The sequence below is a fragment of the Musca vetustissima genome, unplaced genomic scaffold (assembly GCF_032173495.1).
Source record: "Musca vetustissima isolate MV318-11 ecotype Yass unplaced genomic scaffold, APGP_CSIRO_Mvet_v1 utg143117, whole genome shotgun sequence".
Classification (NCBI taxonomy): Eukaryota; Metazoa; Arthropoda; class Insecta; order Diptera; family Muscidae; genus Musca; species Musca vetustissima.
This window is the reverse complement of record NW_026886754.1, coordinates 1-26,493: the sequence shown is the minus strand read 5'-3', so window position 1 is coordinate 26,493 and position 26,493 is coordinate 1. Positions and strand designations below refer to the sequence as shown.

The window sequence follows — 26,493 nt, the reverse complement described above, 5'->3', positions numbered from 1 at the left end:
CTTTCATTTTCCGAAATAAACAACTGACAGAGTCACCATATGAAGTTCCTGACAGGTATAATTTTTTGTCCAAAGAATTTCTGCCCGATAATAACCCTATTCGATTGGAAAACGTGTTCATAATGTCAATTTACTAAAAATCCAATTAGAAGTATCGTTATACGAGGGCAGTTTGGAAATTTCTTAGCCTATCAATGAAAGAGAATAGTTAGTTTTTCAAAAAAATATTTTCTTTTTTAATATAGTAGAACAACGCTTTGCTATCAATTCTATGCTACCCTGGCTATGTCGCTGACTTGACCTATGACGACAAAGTCCTTATGGTCCACTTGCCAGTACGGTTAATAGACACCATAACGAGTACGTCGATGCACTCGTTAGATGACGTCTTAAGTTGAATGTAGGAAAACATAGCGCAGCGGTCTTTCTTGGTAGGCTAGGCGTTGTTTATTCTAATTTTAGGAGGTTACATCCGGTTCTTAAGATAGGTTCGGAGCAGGTTTCGGTCTCTGTAAAGCTGAAATACTTGAGCGTAGTATTTCAGGTAAGGTTTGATTTTATCTGTCATGTAGACTACATCCTTAATAGGGCGAAATGTCTTTATTTTGGATCAGACCTATAATCGCCTAGGCTTTTGCTGTATGGCCTTTCCTCACACCAGATATAAATGTTAAGGCTCTGGGAAAGGAAAATACTATGGTCTTGTCTGGGGTTGCGCAGCCTTTTCTAGAATGAGCTATGTTTGCTCTACGGAGAGGAAGACCTTTTGTTCTATCACAGAAGATTTTACTCTTTGGACTGGAGCAATTTGGTACACAGTAACACCCAGCCCACCTAATTTAGTATTTTTAAGTATTGTAAATTAGTTTTAAGATTTAAATTTAGTAATAACCTTTCCATCGACCTTTTATAATTATTCTATTTTTCGGGGCATAGTTTATAGTTATAGTCATAGAGCATAATTATAATTGGGTTGGTTGTGTCCTCAGCTGTTACAGTCATCGTTAAGGGTAAAGTAGGCGTTGAATAAGTTAGTTACTGAAGTAAGTTATGTTTAAGCCGTTTCATCTATTTTGAATTAATAAAATGGCTGTAGGCTAAAAATGTAAATGGTGGCTACTCAGAATCATAGGTCAATATTTAGTTAAATTCTCCTAAATACCGAAAATTGGGATGCAGATTTATTTATAGGGGAGTTACCATAAAAGTGGGGGCAATATTAGCTTTATAAACATACTAAAAATCTTTCAAATACCGAATATTGTGGTGGATATTGTTATATTTGGGGCTAACCTAAAACGTGGAGCAATATCAATGACTATGCAAAATTTCAGAGCTCTATTCCAAATATCCATCTTGTGGAGGGTATATAGGTACCTAAAACATTTTTGACCACCTACCAACATATTTCGCTTTGAGCCTTTTAGCTCTAAGAATATCAATTGAATTACTTACCACAATTTTATTTTCAAATTTTACTTCCACTTTAAAATGCGTGACAGTGTCGACGTTTATGTTAAATATAATGCAAGGTCATGGTCAGTGAATTTCCAAGTTGACGTCTAAACATAATGACTAAGTTAACACTGTTTGGTTTTACACATGTTTTCCCCCTCGCATCTAAGTGTTCGAAAATGCGTACAATAAAACATAAATAAATAAAATTGGTTTAAAAAGCAGCGAAACCATAAATAATAAAACATGGAATGCATTAAAATGTCTGGAATGTGGTCACATTCGGCGTCGGTGTCAGTGTCGCTGTTGAGTTGGAGGATTTCTAGACACGTTGTTGTTGATTGTTCATTAATGGATCACACGTTGGTTATAAAATATTGCCGAGCGGTGGTGGTGTAGTTACATTTACCATTCCCGACATGTTTGTCGCTGTACAATGGCGCACAGCAACAACAACAATAACAAGAAATGAATACCAGTATTTAAAATGCTTCTGGTATTGTTTTGTAAAAACTCGAAAATAAAAACCTTAAAAAAGTGACCAATTGTTATTTTTATGAATATGTTCTTGAAGAAGTGATCTTGAATTGAAAACCAACCAGAACATCAATGCCAGTTGACTTATTCCAAAATTTGAAAGTGAAAAATGCCAGTAAAAGACAGCTATGTATGTGTGAGTAATTTACGGAATGAACGACAGCATATGCTACAATAAAATTATTATGAAAGGTCATTAAATTGAGTGTAGGGAATATGATAACGAATATTTTTAAATTTTCTCTGTCATCAGATTGAAGTTGTTGATTAAGCGTTCTGTGTTCTTCTGTTTCTTATTTTCTAAAGTGTAGAGGCAGTAGGCACACATTCTATACCCAAGTGCCTGTTGTCTGCAAGTTTGAAGATAGAGTATATCGATCCACTTCTATATCCGCAATATAACGAAACTTCCAGTATTTTCATTTGAGATATTCGGATACGTTTTCAACTGAATTGATATTAAATATCTTCAATATTAGTCCGAGACTATCCTGAAGCTCACATAATGTAAAACACTTTTAATACTTGAACCACACTGTGTGTGATATAGTATTAGGCTTTTGTGTTGGTAATATGCAAAAGGAAGTACTAACCAGTGAGCGGAGCAGTATAGTCGGACGGGGCCGACCATACGATATCCTACACAACTACCACGGGACTCTAACTTTCTGCGGATTTTTATTCCGAGCGTGGGCAATATTTCGTAATATTTGCTAATATTCTCTATGGGGGCTTTCCCGAAATATAGGTCAATATTCATTATTTTTCCTACTCAAAGACAATCCAAAATATCAATATCAAAATATCGCATTTAAATGTGTCTAAAATCCCCAAAATGCCGAATACTCCGAAGCATAGCAAGGAAGATTTGATAAGAAGATTGCCTACCCAATAGAAATCCAAACACGTACCCAAAGTCGCCAATATATCGAATAATGCGTGGTACAGCTAACTGGAGGCTACCCCGAAACATGGACACATATTGAAACCAGTAAGGAAAGTAGCAAAGTCGGACGGGGCCGACTATATGATACCCTTCACCACTATGGGTGAACTGTGAACCTACCTAGATCTATCCATAAACATATCATTCGTTTGTTATAATGGGACAAAAGTATGTAAATGGACTTCAAACAAATAAAGGTAGGTCATCCGTTGGACTATGCCTGTACTTCTAGAAAACGCAACAATTCTATGCTCAATTTTGTTCGTTGTTCAATGTCAATTTGACTAACATGAGGAGTTTGATGCCCAATTTACTTAAAATCGGGCGAAAATATATATGGAAGCTATATCCAAATATGAAGCGATTTCAACGAAACTTGTCACAGGTTAGGTTATACTAATTTTAGTACGTTTTGTTCCTACCAGCCTATTTGTTCCTTGGTGCGTCAATTACTTAAAATCAGTCTATAATAAAATGTAGCTATATCTAAAGCAAATCGAAAGATTTATAGGGATTTTGGTGCACCATTTACATGAAATCGGGCGAAACTATATATGGGAGCTATATATAAATCTGGACCGATTTTCACGAAACGTGACCAACATCACTGTAAGCTCGATTCAGTACGTTCGTGCAAATCAAAGGATATATAGGGACTTTGGTGCACCATTTACATGAAATCGGACGAAACTATATGGGAGCTATATCTAAATCTAGACCGAAACTTGGCAGACATCAAAATAGGCTCAATTTAGTACGTTATACCAAATTTGCAAATCGAATGATATATAGGGACTTTGGTGCACCATTTACATTAAATCGGACGAAACTATATATGGGAGCTATATCTAAATGTGGACCGATTTTCACGATACTTGGCAGACATCATTCTAGGCTCAATTCAGTACGTTATACTAAATTTCGTGCAAATCGACAGAAATATAGGGTATTTGGTGCACAATTTACCTTAAATCCGACGAATATATATATATATATATATATATATTGGAGCTATATCTAAATCTGAACCGATTTTTCCCAATTTCAATAAGGTTCGTCCTTGGGCCAAACAAATGAGCTGTGCCAAATTTCATCCAAATTGGATTATAAATGCGACCTGTACTTTGTTTACAATTTAACATCAACAGACGGACAGAAGGACGGACGGACATGCATAAATCGACTCAGGAAGTGATTCTATGCATATTCTCAAAAGGACCTATGGGTCTATCTCGTTTCCTTTTGCCTGTTACAAACATATGCACAAAGACATAATACACTGTACCACAGTGTGGTGAAGGGTATAAAAAGAGTTTCCAAAGGAGAATCCAAAATATCAAATTGCCCCCAATTCGGTTAAAAAACGTGACCAAAATTACCTAAATATCGAGATTTTTAGATGCCGTTATATAGGCGCTACGCCGTAACATGTTCCAGCATTGATAATTTTTGGCAGGAAGATATGCCACCCTATAAAAATCCAAAATATAAAATTGGTTATAAAGTCTTACAAAATGCTGAATAATGAGGGGTAAGCTGTATAAAGTCTATCCCGAAACATGGTCTAATATTAAAGCCCAAATATGGACCAATATTAAAGAAAGGTATGGTAGTAAGATGAAATGAAAATCAAATTGGTGCCAATTCGGTTAAATAAAACGTGTTTTGGAAAAAGGTTCCCAATATTGATCATGTTTTGGAAAAAGGTTCCCAACCCAATGATAATTCAAAATATCAAAATGGAGCCAATTAACGTGATCAAAAGTCCCCAAAATATCGACATTTTCAGATACCTTTCTATGGGCGCTATTTATGGTCTGAGACTACTCAAAATTAGAATCAGTAAGGTGGAGAAACTTCCTACAATATCGAATATTGGGGGATTTATCCCATTTGCAATACCAAACATTAGTAGTAATAGAATTTTCAAAGGTCTTACAAACTGAATGATTTTCTCATCTTTGAACTGACATAAGATGAACATATGTCATTAACCTCAATATGAAAAGACCGCCATTAAAGATTAATATGCCCGAAAGTCGTTGTTTCTTCACCATTTCTTATAATGAGGATCATATGTATAGAGATTAATATTAAACAAAATACAAATGGCATCCCAAATTAATATTAAACACAGTTTTTTTTTTCAATTGTCCATTGTCATCACTGTTTTATTTCCATTCAAATTCACATTCTCTAATTTACTTCTTCAACAAAAGGGGAGCGGCAAAGGGAGTGGCTACTGGAGCAGCAACAGCGGCGGGAGCTACAGCATAGGTGGCAGGGAAGGCAGCAGAGTGGGCAATTGTGTGGGCATTGTAGCTGGAGGCATAGGGAGCAACATAGGCAGCACTACCAACAACAGCAGCAGCTGGGGCAGCGTGGTAAGCCAAAGGAGCGGAGTAGGCCAAGGGAGTGGAGTATGCTACGGGAGCGGTATAAGCCAATGGGGCAACAACACCGGGCTTAGCAGCAGCCAAAGCCAAGAGGGCGAAGAAGCAAACAGTGATCTGGAAAAATTGAAAAAGGATATACAGTCAATATAATAGAACAAACTATACATTTTTCTTCAAAAATTTGACTTACGAATTTGAACATGTTGTTGGGGTTGGTTTGTTGTGTTTTGTTTTAGTGACAATTAGAAATTGATACTGAATTCGGAAATACACCGGTCTTTTATACTAACGGTTTAAAATGTGCGCTGACCATACATGTATGTGATACACATTTCAAAAATATTTGGCGTAAACACATTCCTCGCTTTGTTATTTGAGTACTAAACAAATGAGATACATACAAACGTTGGTTTTATAGTTAAGGTTCAAAATACTTAATATTTAGTGACTTAATGAAGCAGAGGAAATAATCACCAGTGAGTGGAGCACAATAGTCGGACAGGACCGACCATATGATACCCTGTGCAACTATCACTCAACTATAACTTTCGGCGTGTCTATATTCTGATCCTTTTTCTTACCTTGGTATATTTTTGAATCATATTCGGAATAATCGTAGATACCATTCGATTTAGATGTTGTTATTATACATACAAAGGCTTTGTTTATTTTATCCTCTAAATATTGATCATCAGATAATTACAAAAAACTATAGGTATCATCCTTGGTCATAATCGTAACTTCATGTACAATTTCAAAGTTATCCGCCTTCACATTCCGCCATCTATTGTGGGCACCTGAAAATATTTTAGTAAAACTCCCACATCAGGGTACATACATCACGATAATTGGTGGCAATTTAAAGGCCATTATTGTTTGACATAGTGAAACCTGCTTGTTGGACGAAGCATATTTAGGACGAATGCGACAGTTCTTACTTACTTAGCTGGCTTGTGACAGAACTTTCGTTCCATAATCCGAGCTTAGAAAAGATTTCCAGGCGCGTCGGTCTTTTGTGCAGTTTTTCCAATTTGAAAGACCATTTTCGGCGATGTTGTTTTCAACTTGATCTTTCCAACGTATTCTTGGCCTCCCCTTCTGCGTAAACCAACAGCTGGTTCGCTTTAAATATGCCTTCTGGGTTGGGGCATTTTCATCCATTCTTACAACATGACTTAGCCAACGTAGTCGCTGCAGCTCAATACGTCTAACAATGTCGATGTCCGAGAATAGCTGGTACAACTCATGGTTCATTCGACGGCGATGTTCCATGTCAACGCAGATCGACCCACAGATCATTCGGAGACTTTTTTTCTCAAATACTCCAAGAGTTGCCTCATCTGCTTGCGCAAGTACCCATGCTTCAGATCCATAAAACAGCACGAGTAGTATCAGCGTCTTGTAGAATGTGAGTTTGGTCTGGCGAGAGGTGGCCTTGCCTTTGAGTTGTTTGCTCAGACCATAGTAGCATCTGTTGGCCATCACTATTCTTCTCCGAATTTCAAAACTGATGTCATTCGTGTTGTTTATCGCGGTACCAAGGTATATAAAATATTTGACTACCTTGAAGCTGTAGTTCTCAAGTTCCACAGCTTTCCGAGTCTACTGGACGTCTTGCTCGTTGATACCATCATCTTGGTCTTCTCGCAGTTTACTGCCAGACCCATTTTGGCAGACTCCTTCTCAATTTGTTCAAAGGTGGCTGTACCGCTTGCAACGTTCGACCCATTATGTCGATGTCCTCGGCGTAGGCGAGTAACATGTGTGGTGTATAGAGTGCCATTTCTGTTCACTTGCCTCTCGTATGACATTTTCCAGCAGGATGTTAAAAAGGTCACACGACAAACTGTCACCTTGTCTGAATCCTCGTTCGGTATTAAAGGGCTCCGAGAGCTCCTTTCCGACTTTAACTGCTGATCTTGTGCCAGTTAAAGTTATCCTGCATAGCCGAATTAATTTTGCAGGATTGTCAAACGCAGACATGGCTTTATACACCTCTGAACGGATAGGGCTGTCGAATGCGGCTTTATAGTCGACGAATAGGTGGAATGTGCCGATGTGTTTATCGTGGGTTTTTTCCAGGATTTGGCGCAGAGTGAAAATCTGGTCAATGGTGGATTTGCCAGGTCTAAAGCCACATTGGTATGGTCCAATAAAGTCATTGACCATTGGCTTCAGTCGTTCACACAGTACGCTGGATAGCACTTTATATGCGATGGGAAGGAGACTTATTCCTCTATAGTTGGCATATATTGTCTTGTCATGGGCATGCATTCTTCTAGCCAAATTAAACTAATCAACTGGTGCATGCTCCTTACCAGCATATGACCACCAGTCTTGAATAATTCGGCTTGTAACCCATCGACACCTGCTGCTTTATTATTCTTCAGCCGAATGATTGTTATTCTTACTTCATCTTGGCTAGGTGGTATACACTCTAACCGTCATCTATTATTGGTTCTGGGGTATCCACTTCACTGATACTATTTGATACCAGAAGTGTTTTCAAAATGCTCCTTCCAGATCCTCAGGACGCTGTATGTATCTGTCACCAGGTTTCCATCTTTATCTCTACAGGAGGATATGCCTGCACCAAAGCCTTCGGTTTGGTGTTTTACCCTTTGGTAGAATTTTTGGACATCATTCTGAGTCCTGTACATCTCGATTTGCTCTCGCTCACGTTTTTCTTGCTCTTTCTTTTTTTCTGAAAATACGTTTCTCCTCTCTCCTTTTCTCCCGATAGTTCTCCATCGCATTACGTGTTGCTGCTGTCCGCAGGGTTGCCCTATACGCCGCGTTTTTCATATCAGTAGCATTACGGCACTCCTGATCGTACCAAGGATTTCTTAATGGTGGTCATTGGTACCCAAGTGTTGCTTTTGCTGCAGTTTGTAGAGAGTGGGAAATTCTCTGCCACACACATTTACGCACAATCATCCCCCACGCCACCCGCGACTGTTCTTTACAATCTAAAATTTAATTTCTCAGCAAGGGTCGGGTACAAGTGGAAAATGACGATGAATACAAAGATTATTAATTTCTCGTCCTTAGGGGTCCTATTCAAAATCTTATGAGTAACATTCTTGTGGAATATTTGAATGTCAAAAAAATCTCGTCTTGTAGTAAGTAGTTTCAAAAAATAAGGATGAAAAGGTGCACAACGACTCAAAATATTATGATATGTATTTTGATATATTAAATATAAACTGCAATAGCCACAAACAAATATGTATATAAATATTTTTTCATGAACTATAGGATCACCATCAAAATATTTAACATGCTACAACTCAAAAACTTAACTTATTTTTAATTTATCCTTATGGGTTCTTAAAAAAAAAACTCTCCAATGGGAGAGTGCTCCTTATAAGGAGCACTTCACCCACCCCCAAAAATCTTTTTGCACAGTATAATCACTTCAAATCTTTAAAAATTAATACATTGGAAGAATTGTACTATTCATCAAATTTTTGGAAAATCCGATTATCAGATTGTAACAATAATGAATTAAAATCTATGTATATCGCCTTCATGTTTGTGTTACCTATTCGATAATGAAGAAGTTCAGTGAATATTATATTATTCATGTACCGCATACATATGCATTGACCAAAACAAACATTTACAGTTGAGAGTATAAAAGGCTTGCGCACTTGAACATTCATTATCAATTTTATATTGTCACTCAAAAACAAAACACAACAAACCCTCAACAAAATGTTCAAATTCGTAAGTTTTTTTTCGAAACAATTTTTAAATAGTTATATATTATTTAATTTGTATTCTACCGCCACTTTTAGATCGCTGTTTGCTTCTTCGCCCTCTTGGCTTTGGCTGCTGCTAAACCCGGTGTTGTTGCTCCTTTGGCTTATACCGCTCCCTTGGCATACTCTACCCCACTGGCCTACTCTGCTCCTTTGGCTTACCACACAGCCTCTGCCGTCGTCGGTAGTGCTGCCTATGTTGCTCCCTATGCCTCCAGCTACAATGCCCACACCATTGCCCACTCTGCTGCCTTCCCAGCCACCTACGCCGTTGCCCCTGCCGCCGCTGTTGCTGCTCCAGTAGCCACTCCCTTCGCCGCTCCCCTTTTGTTGAAAAAGTAAATCAGAGAATGTGAATTTGAATCGAAATAAATGTGTGTTGACAATGACAAAGTGAAATGAAAATTTAGTTTTGATGGGATGTTGCCCTGCATTTCTAAATCCTAATGAGCTTGGGAATGATATATAAATAGTGATAATGCTGTAGTGTAGTACTACAATTTTATAGATGACATGTACAATAATATCCGATCTGAACGAATTTGTTATACCTTCCAGCACGATGCTAAACTTGAAATGTGAAACACACGATTATTGATGAGATTATTTACACTCTTTGAAAATCAAATATAGTTTAATATATGTAGGCTGGAACATTAGACTAAGATCATAAACATATCGAAAATGAACGATCGTCTATGTCAAAACATTGATCTATATTGATAACATTTCATCAAGAATCAAGAGGTCTCTTTGCGTGCGAAAATCCGAAAATCAAAATGGCTATATTCCATTCCATTTTTCTTGGAATACAATCGAAACAATCGAAATGCCGAATAATTAACGGTAATAAAACATTGATGTTCAAAAAAGCATAGCTCTATCTGCGAGGAAAAATTTATGAATATTTAAATATTAAGTAATGTACCACATCGCAATAAATATGCGAAGCCGAAATATTAAATTACAGCCACATCGTTTGCGTCTAACACATTCGTAATACCTAAATATTTGGGAGGAGTTTTGTTACCCTCTTCTGAACCCTTAATGGCAAATTTCAAGAACTTTGTGGGAACATTACTGCATACCGATATCTAGAGAAAATTCCAATACTTAGACTTCTATTTTACAGAAACTGCGAATGGATAATAAATAAAGCTGAAACTATACGTTTATATATGATAAGTAAATCAAATTACCTCTAAATAAGTAGGAATAGTAAAATAACGGTTATTTCAAAGCATTTGCAGAAATTTAGGTTGCGAAATGAAGAGTGAATTTTAATTGAAATCCTCCTGACAAAAGTTGATTAACTAACTACAACTACTTCCGTCGGAAAAATGACTAGAATTTTCAGGACACCGAAAATTGGATACCCTTTTTTTTGGGTATGGGTATTTTAGGTAGGGCATATCCTTAACCTCACTGTAATACGGGTAATATATATTTATTTCCCAAGGACGAACTCTATTGAAATTGGAAAAATCTGTTCAGATTAAGATATAGCTCCCATATATATTTTCGTCCCTATATATCTGTCGATTTGCACTAAATTTGGCACAGCGTACTTAATTAATTCTAGAGTGATGTGTGTTAAGTTTCGTGAAAATCGGTTCAGATTTAGATATAAACCTCCCATATATATTTTCGTCCGATTTTAGGTAAATGGTGCACCAAAGTCCCTTTATATCCTTCGATTTACACGAAATTTGGCATAGCGTACTGAATTAAGTCTAGAAACGTGTGTGTTAAATTTTATTAAAATCGGTTCAGATTTAGATTTATATATTTTCTTCCGATTTTAGATAAATGGTGCACCAAAGTCCCAACAAATGCTTCGATTTGCACGAAATTTGGCATAGCGTACTGGATTGGGTCTAGAATGATGAGTGGTAAGTTTCGGGAAAATCCTTTCAGATTTCGATACAGCTCCCATATATATTCGTCAGATTTTATATAAATTGAGCACTAAAGCCTGTACTGTAATTAATATAAACCAACCTGTGATAAGATTCGTTGAGTTCAGTTAATATTTGTATATAGCTTCCATATATATGTTCGTCCGATTTTATGTAAATGGTGCACAAAACTCCTCATGTGTCAGATTGACATGAAATTTTGCACAACGTACAAAATTGAGCATTTAGCATTGGTTTTGTACAAGTAGAGACATAGCCCAACGGATGTCCGATTGATATTTACTTGAAATCGATTTACATAATTTTGTCCCATTGTAACAAACAAATGACATGTGTATGGATTGATCTAAGTCGGTTCACATTGAGATAAAGATCACATATTTTAGTTCATCCAATTTCATGTTAATGGTCCTTCAAAAATGCGACGTCGTTTAGAATGCAGCTGTTTAATATACCCATAGTGGTGAAGAGTATAATATAGTCGGCCCCTACTACTACTTTCCTTACTGGTTTTCGTCCGATTTGAAATAAATCTCCAAAGTTATGTCTGAAATTTCAATGGCGGTGTAAAAGAATGAGTCATATTTCATTCACGGTCATCCAGTGCCCGTCCAACATTAACATGCTAGCATAATACTGCTAAACTGTCATTATTTTATATATTGGGATCAAAATGTGTTTATTTTGGACCTTTAACCCTTTATATGTGAAATATAAACGATAATATTAAAAACAAATCATTTCATTCTAATTTTCCATAGTCATCACAGTTTTATTTCCATTCAAATTGGCTTTCTCTGATTTACTTCTTCAAGAAAAGGGGAGTGGCTACTGGGGCAGCAACAGCAGCGGGAGCTACAGCATAAGCGGCAGGGAAGGCAGCAGAGTGAGCAATGGTGTGGGCATTGTAGCTGGAGGCATAATGAGCAACATAGGCAGCACTACCGGCGACAGCGGGGGCAGCATGGTAAGCCAAAGGAGCAACAACACCGGGTTTAGCAGCAGCCAAAGCCAAGAGGGCGAAGAAGCAGACAGCGATCTACATAAAGATAAAGGATATACGATTAAAAATATTTTTCAAGTTATAACAAATGTTTCAAAATAAACTTACGAATTTGAACATTTTGTTGAGGGTTTGTTGGGTTTTGTTGTGTTCAGTGACAATATGAAATTGATAATGAATGACGGTGTGCGCAAATCTTTTATACCATCAGCTTTAAATTTGGGTGGTGATGTATGTTTCGGTTAAACACATAATTATCGATTAATTAAACAAGAACATTAAGAGTTGTTTTGCCTAATAACTTTAAAGAAATTATTTAAAAGAGATATCATGTCTTTTTTTTCAAATTTATCTTTTTCATGAATTCGAACCATTATTTTCTATAATAAGGGCGATTTTCCGAATGTTAGGTGTACTATACAAATTGTTATCAATTATGATAGATTTTACAGATTGTTTTTAATTAGTTATCTGTACATGATTTTAATTGTGCTTAGTTTTCAAAAAAGGTGGTTTTTAAAAATATTTTGAATTTTTGTATGCCATAGAGACCAAAATGACGTGTCAATAGGATTAGTTCAAACCATGGAATCAGAAATTGTCCTCATAGTATTTCTTCTGGTAACCCAGCAATAGATTATTACTTGTACCCCTTTTGGCATATTATAAAAACTACATCAGTCATTCTGCCGATGGGATCTTAAGTGATCAGACGGGGCCGACTATATGATACCCTTCACCACATTGGGTATGGAACAGATGGAATCCTAACAGACGTCGCATTTTTGAAGTACCAACAACATGAAATTAAACATGTAATTCTGCAATCTATACCAAAATTTTGGTCAGCTATGTCTAAATTTGAACTGATTTTCACTAAATTTAACACACATCTTTCTAGACTTAATTCAGTACGCTATGCCAAATTTCGTGCAAATCGAAGGATATATAGGAACTTTGGTGCACCATTTACATAAAATCGGGCGAAAATATATGGGAGCTATATCTAAATCTGAACCGATTTTCACGAAATTTAACACACTTATTTCTAGACTTAATTCAGTACGCTATGCCAAATTTCGTGCAAATCGAAGGATATATAGGGACTTTGGTGCACCATTTTCCTTAAAATCGGATGAATATTTATATGGGAGCTATATCTACATCTGAACCGATTTTTTACGAAATTTAACACACATCATTCTAGACCTAATTCAGTACGCTATGACAAATTTCGTGGAAATCGAAGGATATATATATATATATATACGGACATGCATAAATGGACTTAAAAAGTGATTCGATGCATATTCTCAAAAGGAACCATTTGTCTATCTCGTTTCCTTTTGCCTGTTACAAACATATGCACAGTGTGGTGAAGGGTATAATTACGAAGATCTCAGCCCAATAAATATAAATCCATTTTAATTTTTTTGTAAAGAATGTAACAGCTGAATTCTAAAACACAAATACACATGCACACATACATGCTAATTATGCCCTTCATATATCTATGATGTTTTTACTACTAAAGTGGAATGTGCGTACGTAATGCGTAATGCGGTTTTCTGAAAATATGTATCGCATACATATTCATTGGCCAACACACATTTTGTTGGCTTAGTATAAAAGTCTGGTGTGTGTCGATATTCATCATCAATTGTTAATTGTCACTCAAAAACAAACCAGAACCAAATATCCAACAAAATGTTCAAATTCGTAAGTTAACTTAAAAAGTGGAATAAACTGGAATCGATTATTAACTGAATATTCATCATTATTTTATAGATCGCTGTTTGCTTCTTCGCCCTCTTGGCTTTGGCTGCTGCTAAACCTGGTGTTGTTGCCCAATTGGCTTATACCGCTCCCGTGGCTTACTCTGCCCCATTGACCTATTCCGCACCTTTGGCTTACCATGCTGCCCCCGCTGCTGCTGTTGTTGGTAGTGCTGCCTATGTTGCTCCCTATGCCTCCAGCTACAATGCCCATACCATTGCCCACTCTGCTGCCTTCCCTGCCACTTATGCTGTAGCTCCCGCCGCTGTTGCTGCCCCAGTAGCAACTCCCTTCGCCGCTCCTCTTTTGTTGAAAAAGTAAATCAGAGAATGTGAAATTTGAATAAAAAAGGAACTGTGATGACAATTGAAAAACAAAAGTAAAATAATATGTGTTTTTATACCCTACACAACTATGTTGTCAGGGTATTATAGCTTTGTGCAGCCCCAAAAGTTTGTAACGCCGCGAAATATTGGTCCTAGACCCACCTTTAAGTATACCGATCGTCATATCTCGACTAGCTGAGTCGATCTACACATGTGTGTCCGTCCGTCCGTCCGTCCGTCTGTCCATTATAATTTGTAAACACGATACAGGCCACAGTTATGGACCAATCTTCACGAAATTTTGCATGTAGGATGGGTTCTGGCCAATGAAGACCCCTATTGTTTTTGGGAAAGATCGGTTAATATTTAGGGGATGAAATGGACCAAATACTAAATTTTTGTCGGTTTTTCTGGTCGCTCCACAGGCCGCAATAATGGCCCGAACATCGTGAAATTTTGTATGGAGAAGGGGGTCGGGCCAAAGAATAAGCATGCCTGTTTTGATAAAGATCGGTCAATATTTAGCGGGTCAAATGGACCCTGATTTTTGTGTGAAAAATGACAAAATTTTTATTCTTTAGCATATATATTTACCACTGAAGGACATACACCCGGGAAGTTGATATTATATCCAAGAGGAGTGGTTGACCTTTAAATTAAGACCAATTATATTATTGTATGTGCTCGGATGTGAGAGTTACACCTAAATATTTACAAGTATCTCCGTATTCGTATATTATTTAGTAACCCATTATCACTCTAGAGAGCGGATATCGGGCAAGAGGGTGCAAATATCACGAAATATTGCCCAGGCTCGGAATAAACATCCGCAGAAAATTTGAGTTCCATGGTAGTTGTGTAGGGTATCGTATGGTCGGCCCCGTCCGACTATACTGCTCCGCTCACTGGTTTTAATTAAATTTTGATTGTTTTATGACGAAAGCTGGACCATAGTTGCAGTAACTTTGTTACTTTTGAGGATGTAGTTGGAATTATTATATTAGTAAAGTTTGGCATATCCAATTGGTGATATATTTCTTACAATTATAAATTTTAAATCGATGGGAAATGGTTCTGAATGAGATATAGCTTCCATATACGACATCCGATAAAAATAATTGTAATTTAAAATTTTTTAAAACAAGTTTTTATTTTTTCATCAATTATCTTGTCACCATTGAAAGTAATCCAGTAATCCCCCTCAGAATCGTACAATTATGTGTTGTTCTGACGAATGTGTTTCGCCCAGATGGCACATAACTTCAACGTAGTATTCCTAATTGCATGTATTAATAATGTCCCACGCCATTGCAGTCAACGAATATAGTGGACAGAACTTCCAAATTTTATCTAATATGATTTATTTTGTGTCCTTGGATATTCTGGACGAGTCCATTGTTACAATACAATTCCATTCCATGTCATAGTTATACACCCATGATTTGTCACCCGTTATAAACTTTTTTAAGGTAATCTGGATTGCCGTTCACCAGTTCCTCGATACTGCCCATGTGACGTTGTTTTTGCTAAAAAAAAATTAGAGACAATTTTGAAACAATGTTCTCAGAAGCATGTTTCAAGCCTAAAACATTCATAACAAATTGATTGGCATAAGCCGAACGATATGCCCGTTCTATATTTGAACTGTCTGATACTCATCATATTCTTCACTTCTTCAATATTCTCCTCGGTTTTTGAGGTCCCCGGCGACGAGGACAAACATCATCATTGACATCTTCTAGGCCTTCACATGCCACAATAAACTTGTGTCCTACTCATAGTGGATAGAATCATATCAATATACAGTAAACGACCGCTATAAGGCCCATTCGTTATAGCGAATAATTCAATATGTCGCGATGTCTTTTAAGGTACAATTTTATTTAAAAGATCAAATCTTCAATCGATATCTAACAAAACAAGAGAAAAAGCGTTAAGTTCGGCCGGGCCGAACTTTGGATACCCGCCATAGATATACTGGCAGGTACTTGAAATGAATATATAGGGAACATACCAAAAAATGGACCTATACCGACATTTCTTCAAACCGATTATGTAAACAATAATTTTTAATAGAAAATTATACCCTCAGCCGTATGGCTAATTAGTGTGTATACATTTCCACACGGTGAAAATGTGCCTCATCGAAATATTGGTTCTAGACGCCATGTTTCTTTGGACCAAATCCGTTTTAGAAAAATTTGATTTCATCCCATCTTATTATGTCTTTCAAACTTAGTTCAAGTCCGAATTTGGGGAATATCGGCCCATGCCTTCTGGAGCCTCCCACACAGGGGCTACGGCTAAGCCTAAATGCGGGCTATAGTTCTCATATAGTTCATTATCGAACCGTACGTTCTAGTTTTTTATATCGATATCCTTCGCAGGTGAAATGATTACAACAAACCCAAAACGCGGAAAAATCAGATAATTATATTAATATGAAAAATGTAGGGAGATTTTTGGTAGGGAGATTTGTTTCCATATAGGACTACAAAATACCAAATTTCAGTGATTTCGGTTGAAAAACGCCCTCAAGAACCTCAAAATGCCGAAATTTGGGGGTACATTTATATTGGGGCTACCAGAAAAAATGGACTTATATTAATAATTTTTTGTGGGCACATTTAGTACCCAATAAGAACCCAATGTAGCAAACTTCAGCGAATTCCGTTGAAAAATGCGTGCAAGAACCCCAAAATACCGAAAATTGGGGGTACCCTTATATGGGAGCTATGCCTAAACGTGGACCGATATATCCCATATTCGAACTTGACCTGCCTGCAGACAAAAGACAACTTTATGCAAAATTTCACCCTATCTCAATTCCTTCTTTTATCCTGATCAAGAATGACAAACGGAATGACAAAATTAATATACCCTCCATACTATGGTGGAGGGTATAAAAATATATTTATTAACGTAATAACAACGTGTTTACATATTTTTTATAATGCTAGCCCATTATTTTTTTGCGCCATTCGTTATACCCAGTATATAAATTTGGCCAAAAGGTTCAGGCCAAATAAACTTCCTATATATATTTGTGTACCATTTTACATATCTCCAACACCTTTAAATATTTTCGCATATTTTTATCATCCTACACTCCAACGTTTATTTTAATTCCAAATTTTAGAACTCTCACAAAACGAATTGTACCATATTTAGTACCATTTAGTGTTTCTCGTTTCCATAAGTATAAAATTACATTAATACCATAACCCTGTAATTTGAATCCTACACTCCAACAGTAATTTTAATTCAAGAATTCTGGAGTCCAGCTCTATCCGTTCACACATAATCAAGTTGTACCAAATATAGTACCATTTAGTACACACAAGTACTATGCTTCTATATCTCAATTTTATATTCCAACAGTAACCATTATTCCAAATTTTAGGGTTCCAGCTCTCTCCGCTCACCTAAATTCAAATTGTACCAAATCTAGTACCGTTTATTATTTTGCGTACACATAAATACGAATTTCCAAAGATGTGTCTATACCTCAATCTTCAACAGCAATCTTAATTCCAAATTTCAGATTTTCAGCTCTATCCGTTCTCCCAAAATCCAAATTGTACTAAATTTAGTACCATTTAGTACTTTTCGCACCAATAAGTAAGAATTTCCTAAACTACCTCAATCCTACACTCCAACAGCCATTTTAATTCACAATTTAAAGACATAAGCTCTATATGTTCACCTAAATCCAACTTGCACCAAATTTAGTACCATTTAGTACTTTTCCTACGCATAAGTACGATTTTTTAAAGCTGCCTTAATCCTGTACTCCAATAGTAGTTCTAATTCCGATTTTCAGGCTTCCATCTCATTTAAACGCAAATAGTACTAAATTTAGTACCATTTTGTACTTTTTATATAAATATGTGCTAATTTCATAGACCATTTCCATAAAGAAATTTCCATAAAATTTCAAGATTCTTGCTATATAGGCCGAATTTCCAAAAATTCTTTTGTACATCTTCCTAACATTCTATTAGGGACCCACATTCCAAATTTCAGAATTCTAGCTCTTCCCGTTAGCCTAATACAAAGGGTACCATATTTGTACACTTTAGTACTTTTCGTACCCTCCCAGTTCGAATTTCCAAAAACCCAGCCTTATATCACGCCTACACACCAACAACAACCCACACTCAAAATTTCAAGCTTCCAGCTTTAGCCGTTTCGTCTGGACGATGATCTGTCAGTCAGTCAGTCACTCACTCACTTAACACTAAGCTCTTTTATATATATAGATAATCCACCATTCAAGAAAGAGATAATTACAAAACGAAAAAAGAAACTATAAGGAAAGGGAATAAATCTAAGTCGAATGGTACCGAGCGACCATAATTCGACTAAATCCAAGATATGTTTTTAGCAATTTATATCTGAAATGATTCGAACCAAACTTTCTTAACTAAATACTTCCACTACGTATCGATCCCATTAATAGCACGTATCGATCACGATGAATTATTGACAAAAAATTGGACAAAATTATTTGTGGGAGACGTATCTAACTAATAATAGTAAATATGACAAATGGTCTTGGATTAGCTAGCCTCTTAAAAAAATCATGTTGATTGGTCAAAGTTATATACAATTTTAGACTCGGTGATGATGGATCATATTTTTTCCAAAATTAATACACAAGTATTTGTTTTTGTTTCAGATTTTCATTGTCATCACAGTTTTATTTCCATTCAAATTCCATTCAAATTCACATTCTCTGATTTACTTTTTCAACAAAAGGGGAGCGGCGAAGGGGGTGGCTACTGGGGCAGCAACAGCGGCGGGAGCTACAGCATAAGCGGCAGGGAAGGCAGCAGAGTGGGCAATGGTGTGAGCATTGTAGCTGGAGGCATAGGGAGCAACATAGGCAGCACTACCAACAACAGCAGCAGCTGGGGCAGCGTGGTAAGCCAAAGGAGCGGAGTAGGCCAATGGGGCAGAGTAAGCCACGGGAGCGGTATAAGCCAAAGGAGCAACAACACCGGGTTTAGCAGCAGCCAAAGCCAAGAGGGCGAAGAAGCAAACAGCGATCTGAAAAAATGAATAAGGATTTACAGTTATTAATCTACTCCGAGGTATAAACATTTCAATTCTAATCAACTTACGAATTTGAACATTTTGTTGGAGGTTTGGTTGTGGTTTGTTTTTGAGTGACAATTTAAAATTGATACTGAATGTCTGAATATGCTGGTCTTTTATACTAACAAGTTAAGCGGTGAGTAGGCCAATAAATATGTATGCCAGACACACATTCACATGACGAATTTACATTCATCGGTTACTTGCCGTAGTATTAATGAACTTGAAGGGTATAATTTTTATTTAAGGTTGCATGTTTACAAATTGAAATTTGAGAATTTTGAAAACGTTATGATTGGATTATTACTACTACGGTACTGTATATATGTCATTCTCGATATTTTGACGATCTCAGCAGAGTCTTCCTTCCGAAGTGGCTGCCATTTAGTATTTTGGATTCTCCGAGGGTTAAACATCTCCTGGCAGATATTTTTCCATTTTTGAAGTAGATCTAATATAACCCTTCCGGACCATTGAAAATATTTTATAATTTAATGTATTTTTACTTTCTGGGTCCTTTTTTTAATTTTTCAATATATATGCGTGGGAACTTATATCCACAAAATGTTCCATAACATATTGTAGGTTTTGACCGCATGTTCGATAAGAGAAAAATATGTAAGCAGATCCAATGTTCATCTTTTGTCATTGGCCCCATATGAAGTATTTGCCACAAACATATTTGCAGAACATTTTCGATGATCAGACATATTCTTCATATTACGGTCTTACGCAATTTTCTGAACATTGATGGTTGTTTTGCAAGTGTAATTTGGCTTCCGTGATCTTGAAGAGTGAACAACATTTTAGCGAACAATTTCGTTATTGGTCCATGTTCTGAAAGGTACGGTATTGTTGAAGGTTTTAATAACATTATTCCACCGAATAAGCTGTCGTTCGATATTCCTTGTCCATTGAGGATGATAAACATATTTGCAGAACATTTTCAATATAAGTTCGTGTTTTGATATATCATTCACATTAAGACCCCGTTCCATCTTCGGAACATTGAAGATTGTAGCAGCATTTTCAAACTGAAAACGTTGTTTTTGGACATTCCGGGTTAATGGAAAGTGAAAAACATTTTTGCAGAAAATTTTCAATATTGGTCCATGTTTTGACGTATCCATATTACGGTTCCGCTCTATTTTCGGCTCTTCAGAGGTTTTAGCGGTATTTTTCCACCGAACTGGGTATAATTTGGCATTCGGTGATATGAAGGGATGCACAATTATTTGCAGAAAATTTTCGCTGTTGGCCCATTTTTTGACATAATCCCAACATAAAGGACTCTCTCCATTTTCAATATTTTTGTATGTTTTTTTTTTGTCCAATATGAAGGACTAGGTCATTGGGATATATATTCCTCATATATTGATATACATATATGAAGAACATTTTCGATATGGGTTCATGTTCTGACGGCCCACTCCATTTTCGGAGCTATGAAGGGTTTTTGCCGGATTTCCCTCTGAAACAATGGTTATTAGACATTCCGAGTTCATGGAGACTTAAAATACATATTTACAGACCATTTACGATAGATTAGGGCCCCGCTCTGTTTTCGGTACTTCAACATTTTACATGTTGTGCTTTTAAAATTTGAAAAACCTACTTTCAAAATCGGACCATTTCTTGACATAAATTCTTATAAGTCCAGCCTATTTCTGATATTCTAAAATTTATTAACACATTTTACCGCCGAAACATTTTTGTAGAAAATATTCGAAATACGAAAACGGCATATCCTCTTATAAAGGTCTTGCACGATCTTCTATATTTTAAAGATATAAACTGCATTCTTCAAATACAGTGGCACCGAATCGGCATGCGGCAAGCGTGCTGAATAAAAAAATATTCTCAGCTACTTTTTTGTATAAGTCCATGTTTGTAAGGATACCGAATACAAACATTCCTCTTACTTTTCCTAGCCCAGTTTGGTCTCAGAGCATAAATGACCTGCTAGAGGGCAATTTACAATGGCCCCACAACGATCCCTACCAATTTAAGGAATCTTGAATTCACGCCACAAGGTAAAAGGTGTAAATTTTTAAATTTTATTTTACAACTAAAAATATTTTTTTTAATTATTGAATTTTAGTCAGTAATAATTGATTATGAATCCCTGAGATATATTAAATTTCAAATACTTTTAATGGACATTTTTCGTTAATTATACAAATCCTCAAAATATCGAAAAACATGGGCCACTTGGCATAAAAATTCGGTAGCCGATCAGGACCCAAATTGGCTTGAAAACTGACTATTTGATTGATTACATTTGATTTGACTACCTTATTAAAATATAAAAATAAAATTGGAGGATATCAAAATCGGTTGAAACCGTTATATGTAAGATATATCAAAACATTGATCACTGTAGACCATTTTCGATGATGACCCACTTGGAGAAAATCGCTAATTAAAATAATAAATAATTGAACTCAATTGAAATACATTTTACTGATGCACTGATAAAATCCAGGTTATAATTTATAAATTATTTTAGGCGAAGCTGACATCTATTAACGGCAACAACTATACACAGACACACATCCCACTTGGCTGTATTATGTGTAGCACACACGTACATACATAAGTATGTGCATGAATGTGACTGGGAAGTACGTCGACCTTTTGAAATGTGTGCTTGGCATATTTATAGGCTAATGGACATTTTAAGTTTTTTTAGTATAAAAGACTTGGGTATTTTGGCATTCAATATCAATTTTAAATTGTCACTCAAAAACAAACCACAACCAAACCACCAACAAAATGTTCAAATTCGTAAGTTGACTTAAATTGAAATTATTTTATATTGGAATGGATTACTAACCCGCTTTTTTAATTTTTTAGATCGCTGTTTGCTTCTTCGCTCTCTTGGCTTTGGCCGCTGCTAAACCCGGTGTTGTTGCTCCTTTGGCTTATACCGCTCCCCTGGCTTACTCTGCCCCATTGGCCTACTCTGCTCCATTGGCTTACCATGCTGCTCCCGCTGTCGTCGGTAGTGCTGCCTATGTTGCTCCCTATGCCTCCAGCTACAATGCCCACACCATTGCCCACTCTGCTGCCTTCCCTGCCACTTATGCTGTAGCTCCCGCCGCTGTTGCTGCCCCAGTAGCCACCCCCTTCGCCGCTCCCCTTTTGTTGAAAAAGTAAATCAGAGAATGTGAATTTGAATGGAAATAAAACTGTGATGACAATGAAAATCTGAAACGAAAACAAATACTTGTGTATTAATTTTGAAATGACAATTTTTTTTTATTTTGGGGACGTATGTATGTAATACTGGGAGATACATACGGGCCCCCTGGGCCGTCCCACTTACATATAGTAACTCTGAATAGAAAATTCGTCCAGTACCTTCAATTCACCGAAATCCTTTGCAACCATTATAATCGCCCTAAAAATGGACCCGCATTGAAATTTTTCTGCGAAGAAGATTTTTTACACTCCAAAAATCCCGAATATGGAATTACAGTTGCTTTAGTTAGAAAATACGTTTATGACCAACTAAATAGCGAAATTGGGCGGATCCTTCTTGTGGAGGTTATGTCAAAACATTGTACATTTTGTGCAAATATCAAACCAGTGAGCGGAGCAGTATAGTCGGACGGGGCCGACCATATAATACCCTACACAACTTCCACGAAAGTCTAACTTTGCGTTATTTGCAACCTCTTGATACCCGACTAAAAGTCAACAAATATTAGCAATATTCAGTAGACGAGGGCTGTACTTGTCCAGATTCTCTTTACCGTGGGTTATGTTGTGATGTTGGGCTTTCAATTGTGGCCTATAGATTGAGTAAAAAAAAACACACACAAAAAGTTAAGTTTTCGGTCGACTTCATCCCAAAATTATTATTTGATCATCACCGAAAATTATAGGCGTTGTCCTTGACCATAACTGGAATCTCATGGAAATTTTCAAAGCGATCAGCGCTATATTTCCGCCCTCTAGTGTGGTATTGGGTTACTAAATAATGTCTGAATACGTAAGCACCTGTCAATATTTAAGTGTAACTCCCACATCTGAGTACATACGACCATATAGTTGGTATCAATTTAAAGGTCAACCACTCCTCTTGAACACACTATAAATTTCTCGGGTCTTGGTCCTTCAGGGGCAAATATATACGACATAGAATACAAATTTTGTCATTTTTCACACAAAAGTCAGGGTTCATTTGACCCGCTAAATATTGACCGATGCTTATTCTTTGGCCCGATCCCCTTCTCCATGCAAAAATTCGCGGTGTTTGGGCCAAAATCAAAAATAAAGTTTTTGATCCATTTCATCCCCTAAATATTAACAAATCTTTTCCAAAAACAATAGGGGTCTTCATTGGCCAGAACCCATCCTACATGCAAAATTTCGTGAAGATTGGTCCATAACTGTTGCCTGTATCGTGTTTACAAATTATAATGGACAGACGGACAGATGGACACACATGTCTAGAACGACTCAGCTAGTCGAGATATGACGATCGGTATACTTAAAGGTGGATCTAGGGCCAATATTTTACAATACAAACTTTTGGAGCTGCACAAAGCTATAATACCCTGACCATAGTTGTGTAGGGTATACAAATTGACAGACACTAAAAAGGGTACCCATATATAAAATATCCTACAAGTAGTAGCAATGCATGTGCAAATTTATAAAGTTCTATCTTAAATATTATGAGAAAATAGACGGACATGGTTAAATCGACAGTGAATTGAGGAACCTCAAATTGGGAAATAACTTTGTCCGATCAACATTAAATTGTTCAGAGGCTACCTAATCCACGACCATTTGTCATATTTGTTATTATTTAGATACGGCTCCCACACAAAATTTCGTATGATTTTTTGGTCAATAATTCATCGTGATCGATTCTTGCAATCAATGAGAGAATTAGTTCATAAAGTTTGGTTCAAATCATTTCAGAGATAAGAGCATATCTTGAATTTAATCAAATTATGGTAGGGTATTGTATAGGATCATTTCTTATATGCTTATTATTCATTATTAATTTTTGTTTATTTTCTATATAACATTTTATATATTCCGATTTATATATACATTAGAGCTTTGAATTAATATCTTGTATATTTACGTATATTTCCGGCAGGATATCTTCGACCACAACTTAGAAAACTAAATTCCCAATTACAGATGGTATCCAGAAGTCCCGAAAAAGTTTTGCCTTTTATGTGATATCGCTTGCAATGAGTACTGCTTATAGCGGCCAATTTCGCCAATCCCTCGGCCGTCGTTATAAACGATTTCGACTGTACTTCTGCTTCTTCTTCTGGGAAAATCTCGACTATTTCGCCGGTACCTCGACCATCGGTATAAACGATGGTCGAGGTACACCTATTTCTGAAGAAATGTCAACTAAATCTCTCTAATACAGCATTCCTTATAAAACAAATATAAACCTTCGTTGGATTGTATTTTGTCATCTGATGGGTTGGGAACCGTATGACAAGACATCGAGTCAAATAGGAAAGTACTGAGTGGGTTCTTATCCTTCCAGAAAGCGCAATACCAAATTACGATCACTTCGGATGTAAAATGTGGCAAAGACCTTCGAAGTACGTAACATGGTTTTTAACATTAACCTTCATAGAAACTATGTCGCCAAGACATATTTTGTCCTCTGAAAATCCGAAATGTGTAATTGTAGTCATATATGTTAGCCAGAAATCGAGCGTTGCTGTTATATGAAGGCTATAACAAAACTTATGTCGATATATTTCATTGGCATTAACAAACATGCTAGCATATGTGTATTAAAATTAAAATAATTGTATGTTATGGCGTAAATATATCAGGGCATGAAAGAGGAGCTGTTGAACACTAATTGGTCAAGAGATTGTCAATAAGGCGAAATATTGTCCAGTGTCGGAATATATTTCCGCACAAAGTTCGAGTTCTGTGGTAGTTGTGTAGGGGATCATATGGTCATCCGCGTCCGACTAAACTACTAGACTTTTGACTTGACACTAGACTTTTGATAAGACGTCGTAGCTTTATCCAAATCAGTACGTATATTCTGTAACTTTTAAACAACATTCGACATTGTTTATTTTACAACAATTTCATTTGTTTGCTTTGTTTTGTTTACATTAACAAAAGAAAATTAAACAATATCAAATGTTGTTAAAAGTTACAGAATAGGCCTACAGAAACAATAATAATTCCAACTACATCAACAGTTTATACACTAACTTAATACATAAACTACAGTGCAGCTTATGTCATAAAGCAATCAAAATTTAAAACAATAAAATTTTCTTTTCAGTTAATTTTTCCATTGTCATCACAGTTTGGGTTAGTGTTTTATTCAAAATTCACATTCTCTGATTTACTTTTTCAACAAAAGGGGAGCGGCAAAGGGGGTGGCTACTGGGGCAGCAACAGCGGCGGGAGCTACAGCATAAGCGGCAGGGAAGGCAGCAGAGTGGGCAATGGTGTGGGCATTGTAGCTGGAGGCATAGGGAGCAACATAGGCAGCGCTACCAACAACAGCTGCAGCGGGAGCGGTATAGGCCAAAGGAGCGGAGTAGGCCAAAGGAGCAGAGTAAGCCACAGGGGCGGTATAAGCCAGAGGAGCAACAACACCGGGTTTAGCAGCAGCCAAAGCCAAGAGAGCGAAGAAGCAAACAGCGATCTGAAAAAATGAATAAGGATTTACAGTTACAAAACCATTCCGAGGTATAGTAATTTCGATTCAATTCAACTTACGAATTTGAACATTTTGTTGGTGGTTTGGTTGTGTTTTGTTTTTGAGTGACAATTTAAAACTGATAATGAATGCCAAACTAAGCAAGTCTTTTATACTAAATGCTTAAAATGTCCGTTGGCCAATAAATATGCAAAACACAGTGCACACCATTTACATTGCCAATATACATAAAAGTGTGTGTGTAGGTATGTATGTTTGCGTAGAAGGTTCTTCTTCTTCTATGTTATGTGGAGGTAATATAATTTATTATGCCAAGCGTACCGGTAGCCAATTCCAATTAAAATGGTTGTTATTTCATGCTTAACTTTCGATTATTATAACGAAATAAAAATATAGATGAACACATACACATACTTGCATAACATGCAATAACATCGATGGGTACCATCATTCAATTATAGCGAAATATTTTGAAGAAATATTATACTTTGAGAAAATCGTAGACTCGTTTAATATTTAAGAGCTTTATGATTTTTCAAAACTTTGAATTTTATAGCTGATTTTTGCACCAACACGATATTAGAAAAAAACC

General features: G+C 36.5%; 5 protein-coding genes across 5 annotated transcripts; 2 read left to right on the top strand and 3 right to left on the bottom strand.

Annotated features, from left to right (window-relative positions):
* Window positions 1-5,115: 5,115 nt before the first annotated feature.
* LOC133334229 (cuticle protein 38-like) lies at window positions 5,116-5,536 on the bottom strand. Its single transcript, XM_061542519.1, has 2 exons — window positions 5,525-5,536; window positions 5,116-5,460 (listed from the first exon to the last, which is right to left on the bottom strand). The coding sequence occupies exons 1-2, from the start codon at window positions 5,534-5,536 to the stop codon at window positions 5,140-5,142; spliced, it is 333 nt and encodes a 110-aa protein (XP_061398503.1). The 3' UTR covers window positions 5,116-5,139.
* Window positions 5,537-9,027: 3,491 nt separating this feature from the next.
* LOC133334225 (pupal cuticle protein C1B-like) lies at window positions 9,028-9,466 on the top strand. Its single transcript, XM_061542515.1, has 2 exons — window positions 9,028-9,063; window positions 9,135-9,466. Exons 1-2 carry the CDS (start codon window positions 9,052-9,054, stop codon window positions 9,438-9,440), a joined length of 318 nt encoding a protein of 105 aa, XP_061398499.1. The 5' UTR covers window positions 9,028-9,051; the 3' UTR covers window positions 9,441-9,466.
* Window positions 9,467-13,727: 4,261 nt separating this feature from the next.
* On the top strand, window positions 13,728-22,397 carry LOC133334226 (cuticle protein 38-like). The gene is made up of 3 exons (XM_061542516.1): window positions 13,728-13,739; window positions 13,809-14,083; window positions 22,132-22,397. The coding sequence occupies exons 1-3, from the start codon at window positions 13,728-13,730 to the stop codon at window positions 22,379-22,381; spliced, it is 537 nt and encodes a 178-aa protein (XP_061398500.1). The 3' UTR covers window positions 22,382-22,397.
* LOC133334227 (cuticle protein 16.5-like) lies at window positions 18,850-19,325 on the bottom strand. Its single transcript, XM_061542517.1, has 2 exons — window positions 19,249-19,325; window positions 18,850-19,174 (listed from the first exon to the last, which is right to left on the bottom strand). Exons 1-2 carry the CDS (start codon window positions 19,258-19,260, stop codon window positions 18,866-18,868), a joined length of 321 nt encoding a protein of 106 aa, XP_061398501.1. The 5' UTR covers window positions 19,261-19,325; the 3' UTR covers window positions 18,850-18,865.
* A 3,161-nt stretch (window positions 22,398-25,558) lies between the features above and the next one.
* LOC133334228 (cuticle protein 8-like) lies at window positions 25,559-25,981 on the bottom strand. Its single transcript, XM_061542518.1, has 2 exons — window positions 25,961-25,981; window positions 25,559-25,886 (listed from the first exon to the last, which is right to left on the bottom strand). The coding sequence occupies exons 1-2, from the start codon at window positions 25,970-25,972 to the stop codon at window positions 25,581-25,583; spliced, it is 318 nt and encodes a 105-aa protein (XP_061398502.1). The 5' UTR covers window positions 25,973-25,981; the 3' UTR covers window positions 25,559-25,580.
* Window positions 25,982-26,493: the final 512 nt, after the last annotated feature.

Bases quoted from the DNA above. Each gene is read 5' to 3' on its own strand.
- LOC133334226 (XM_061542516.1), top strand. The intron at 14,084-22,131 runs TCCCTTCGCCGC...TAAACCCGGTGT, and splicing joins GTTGCTGCCCCAGTAGCAAC to TGTTGCTCCTTTGGCTTATA.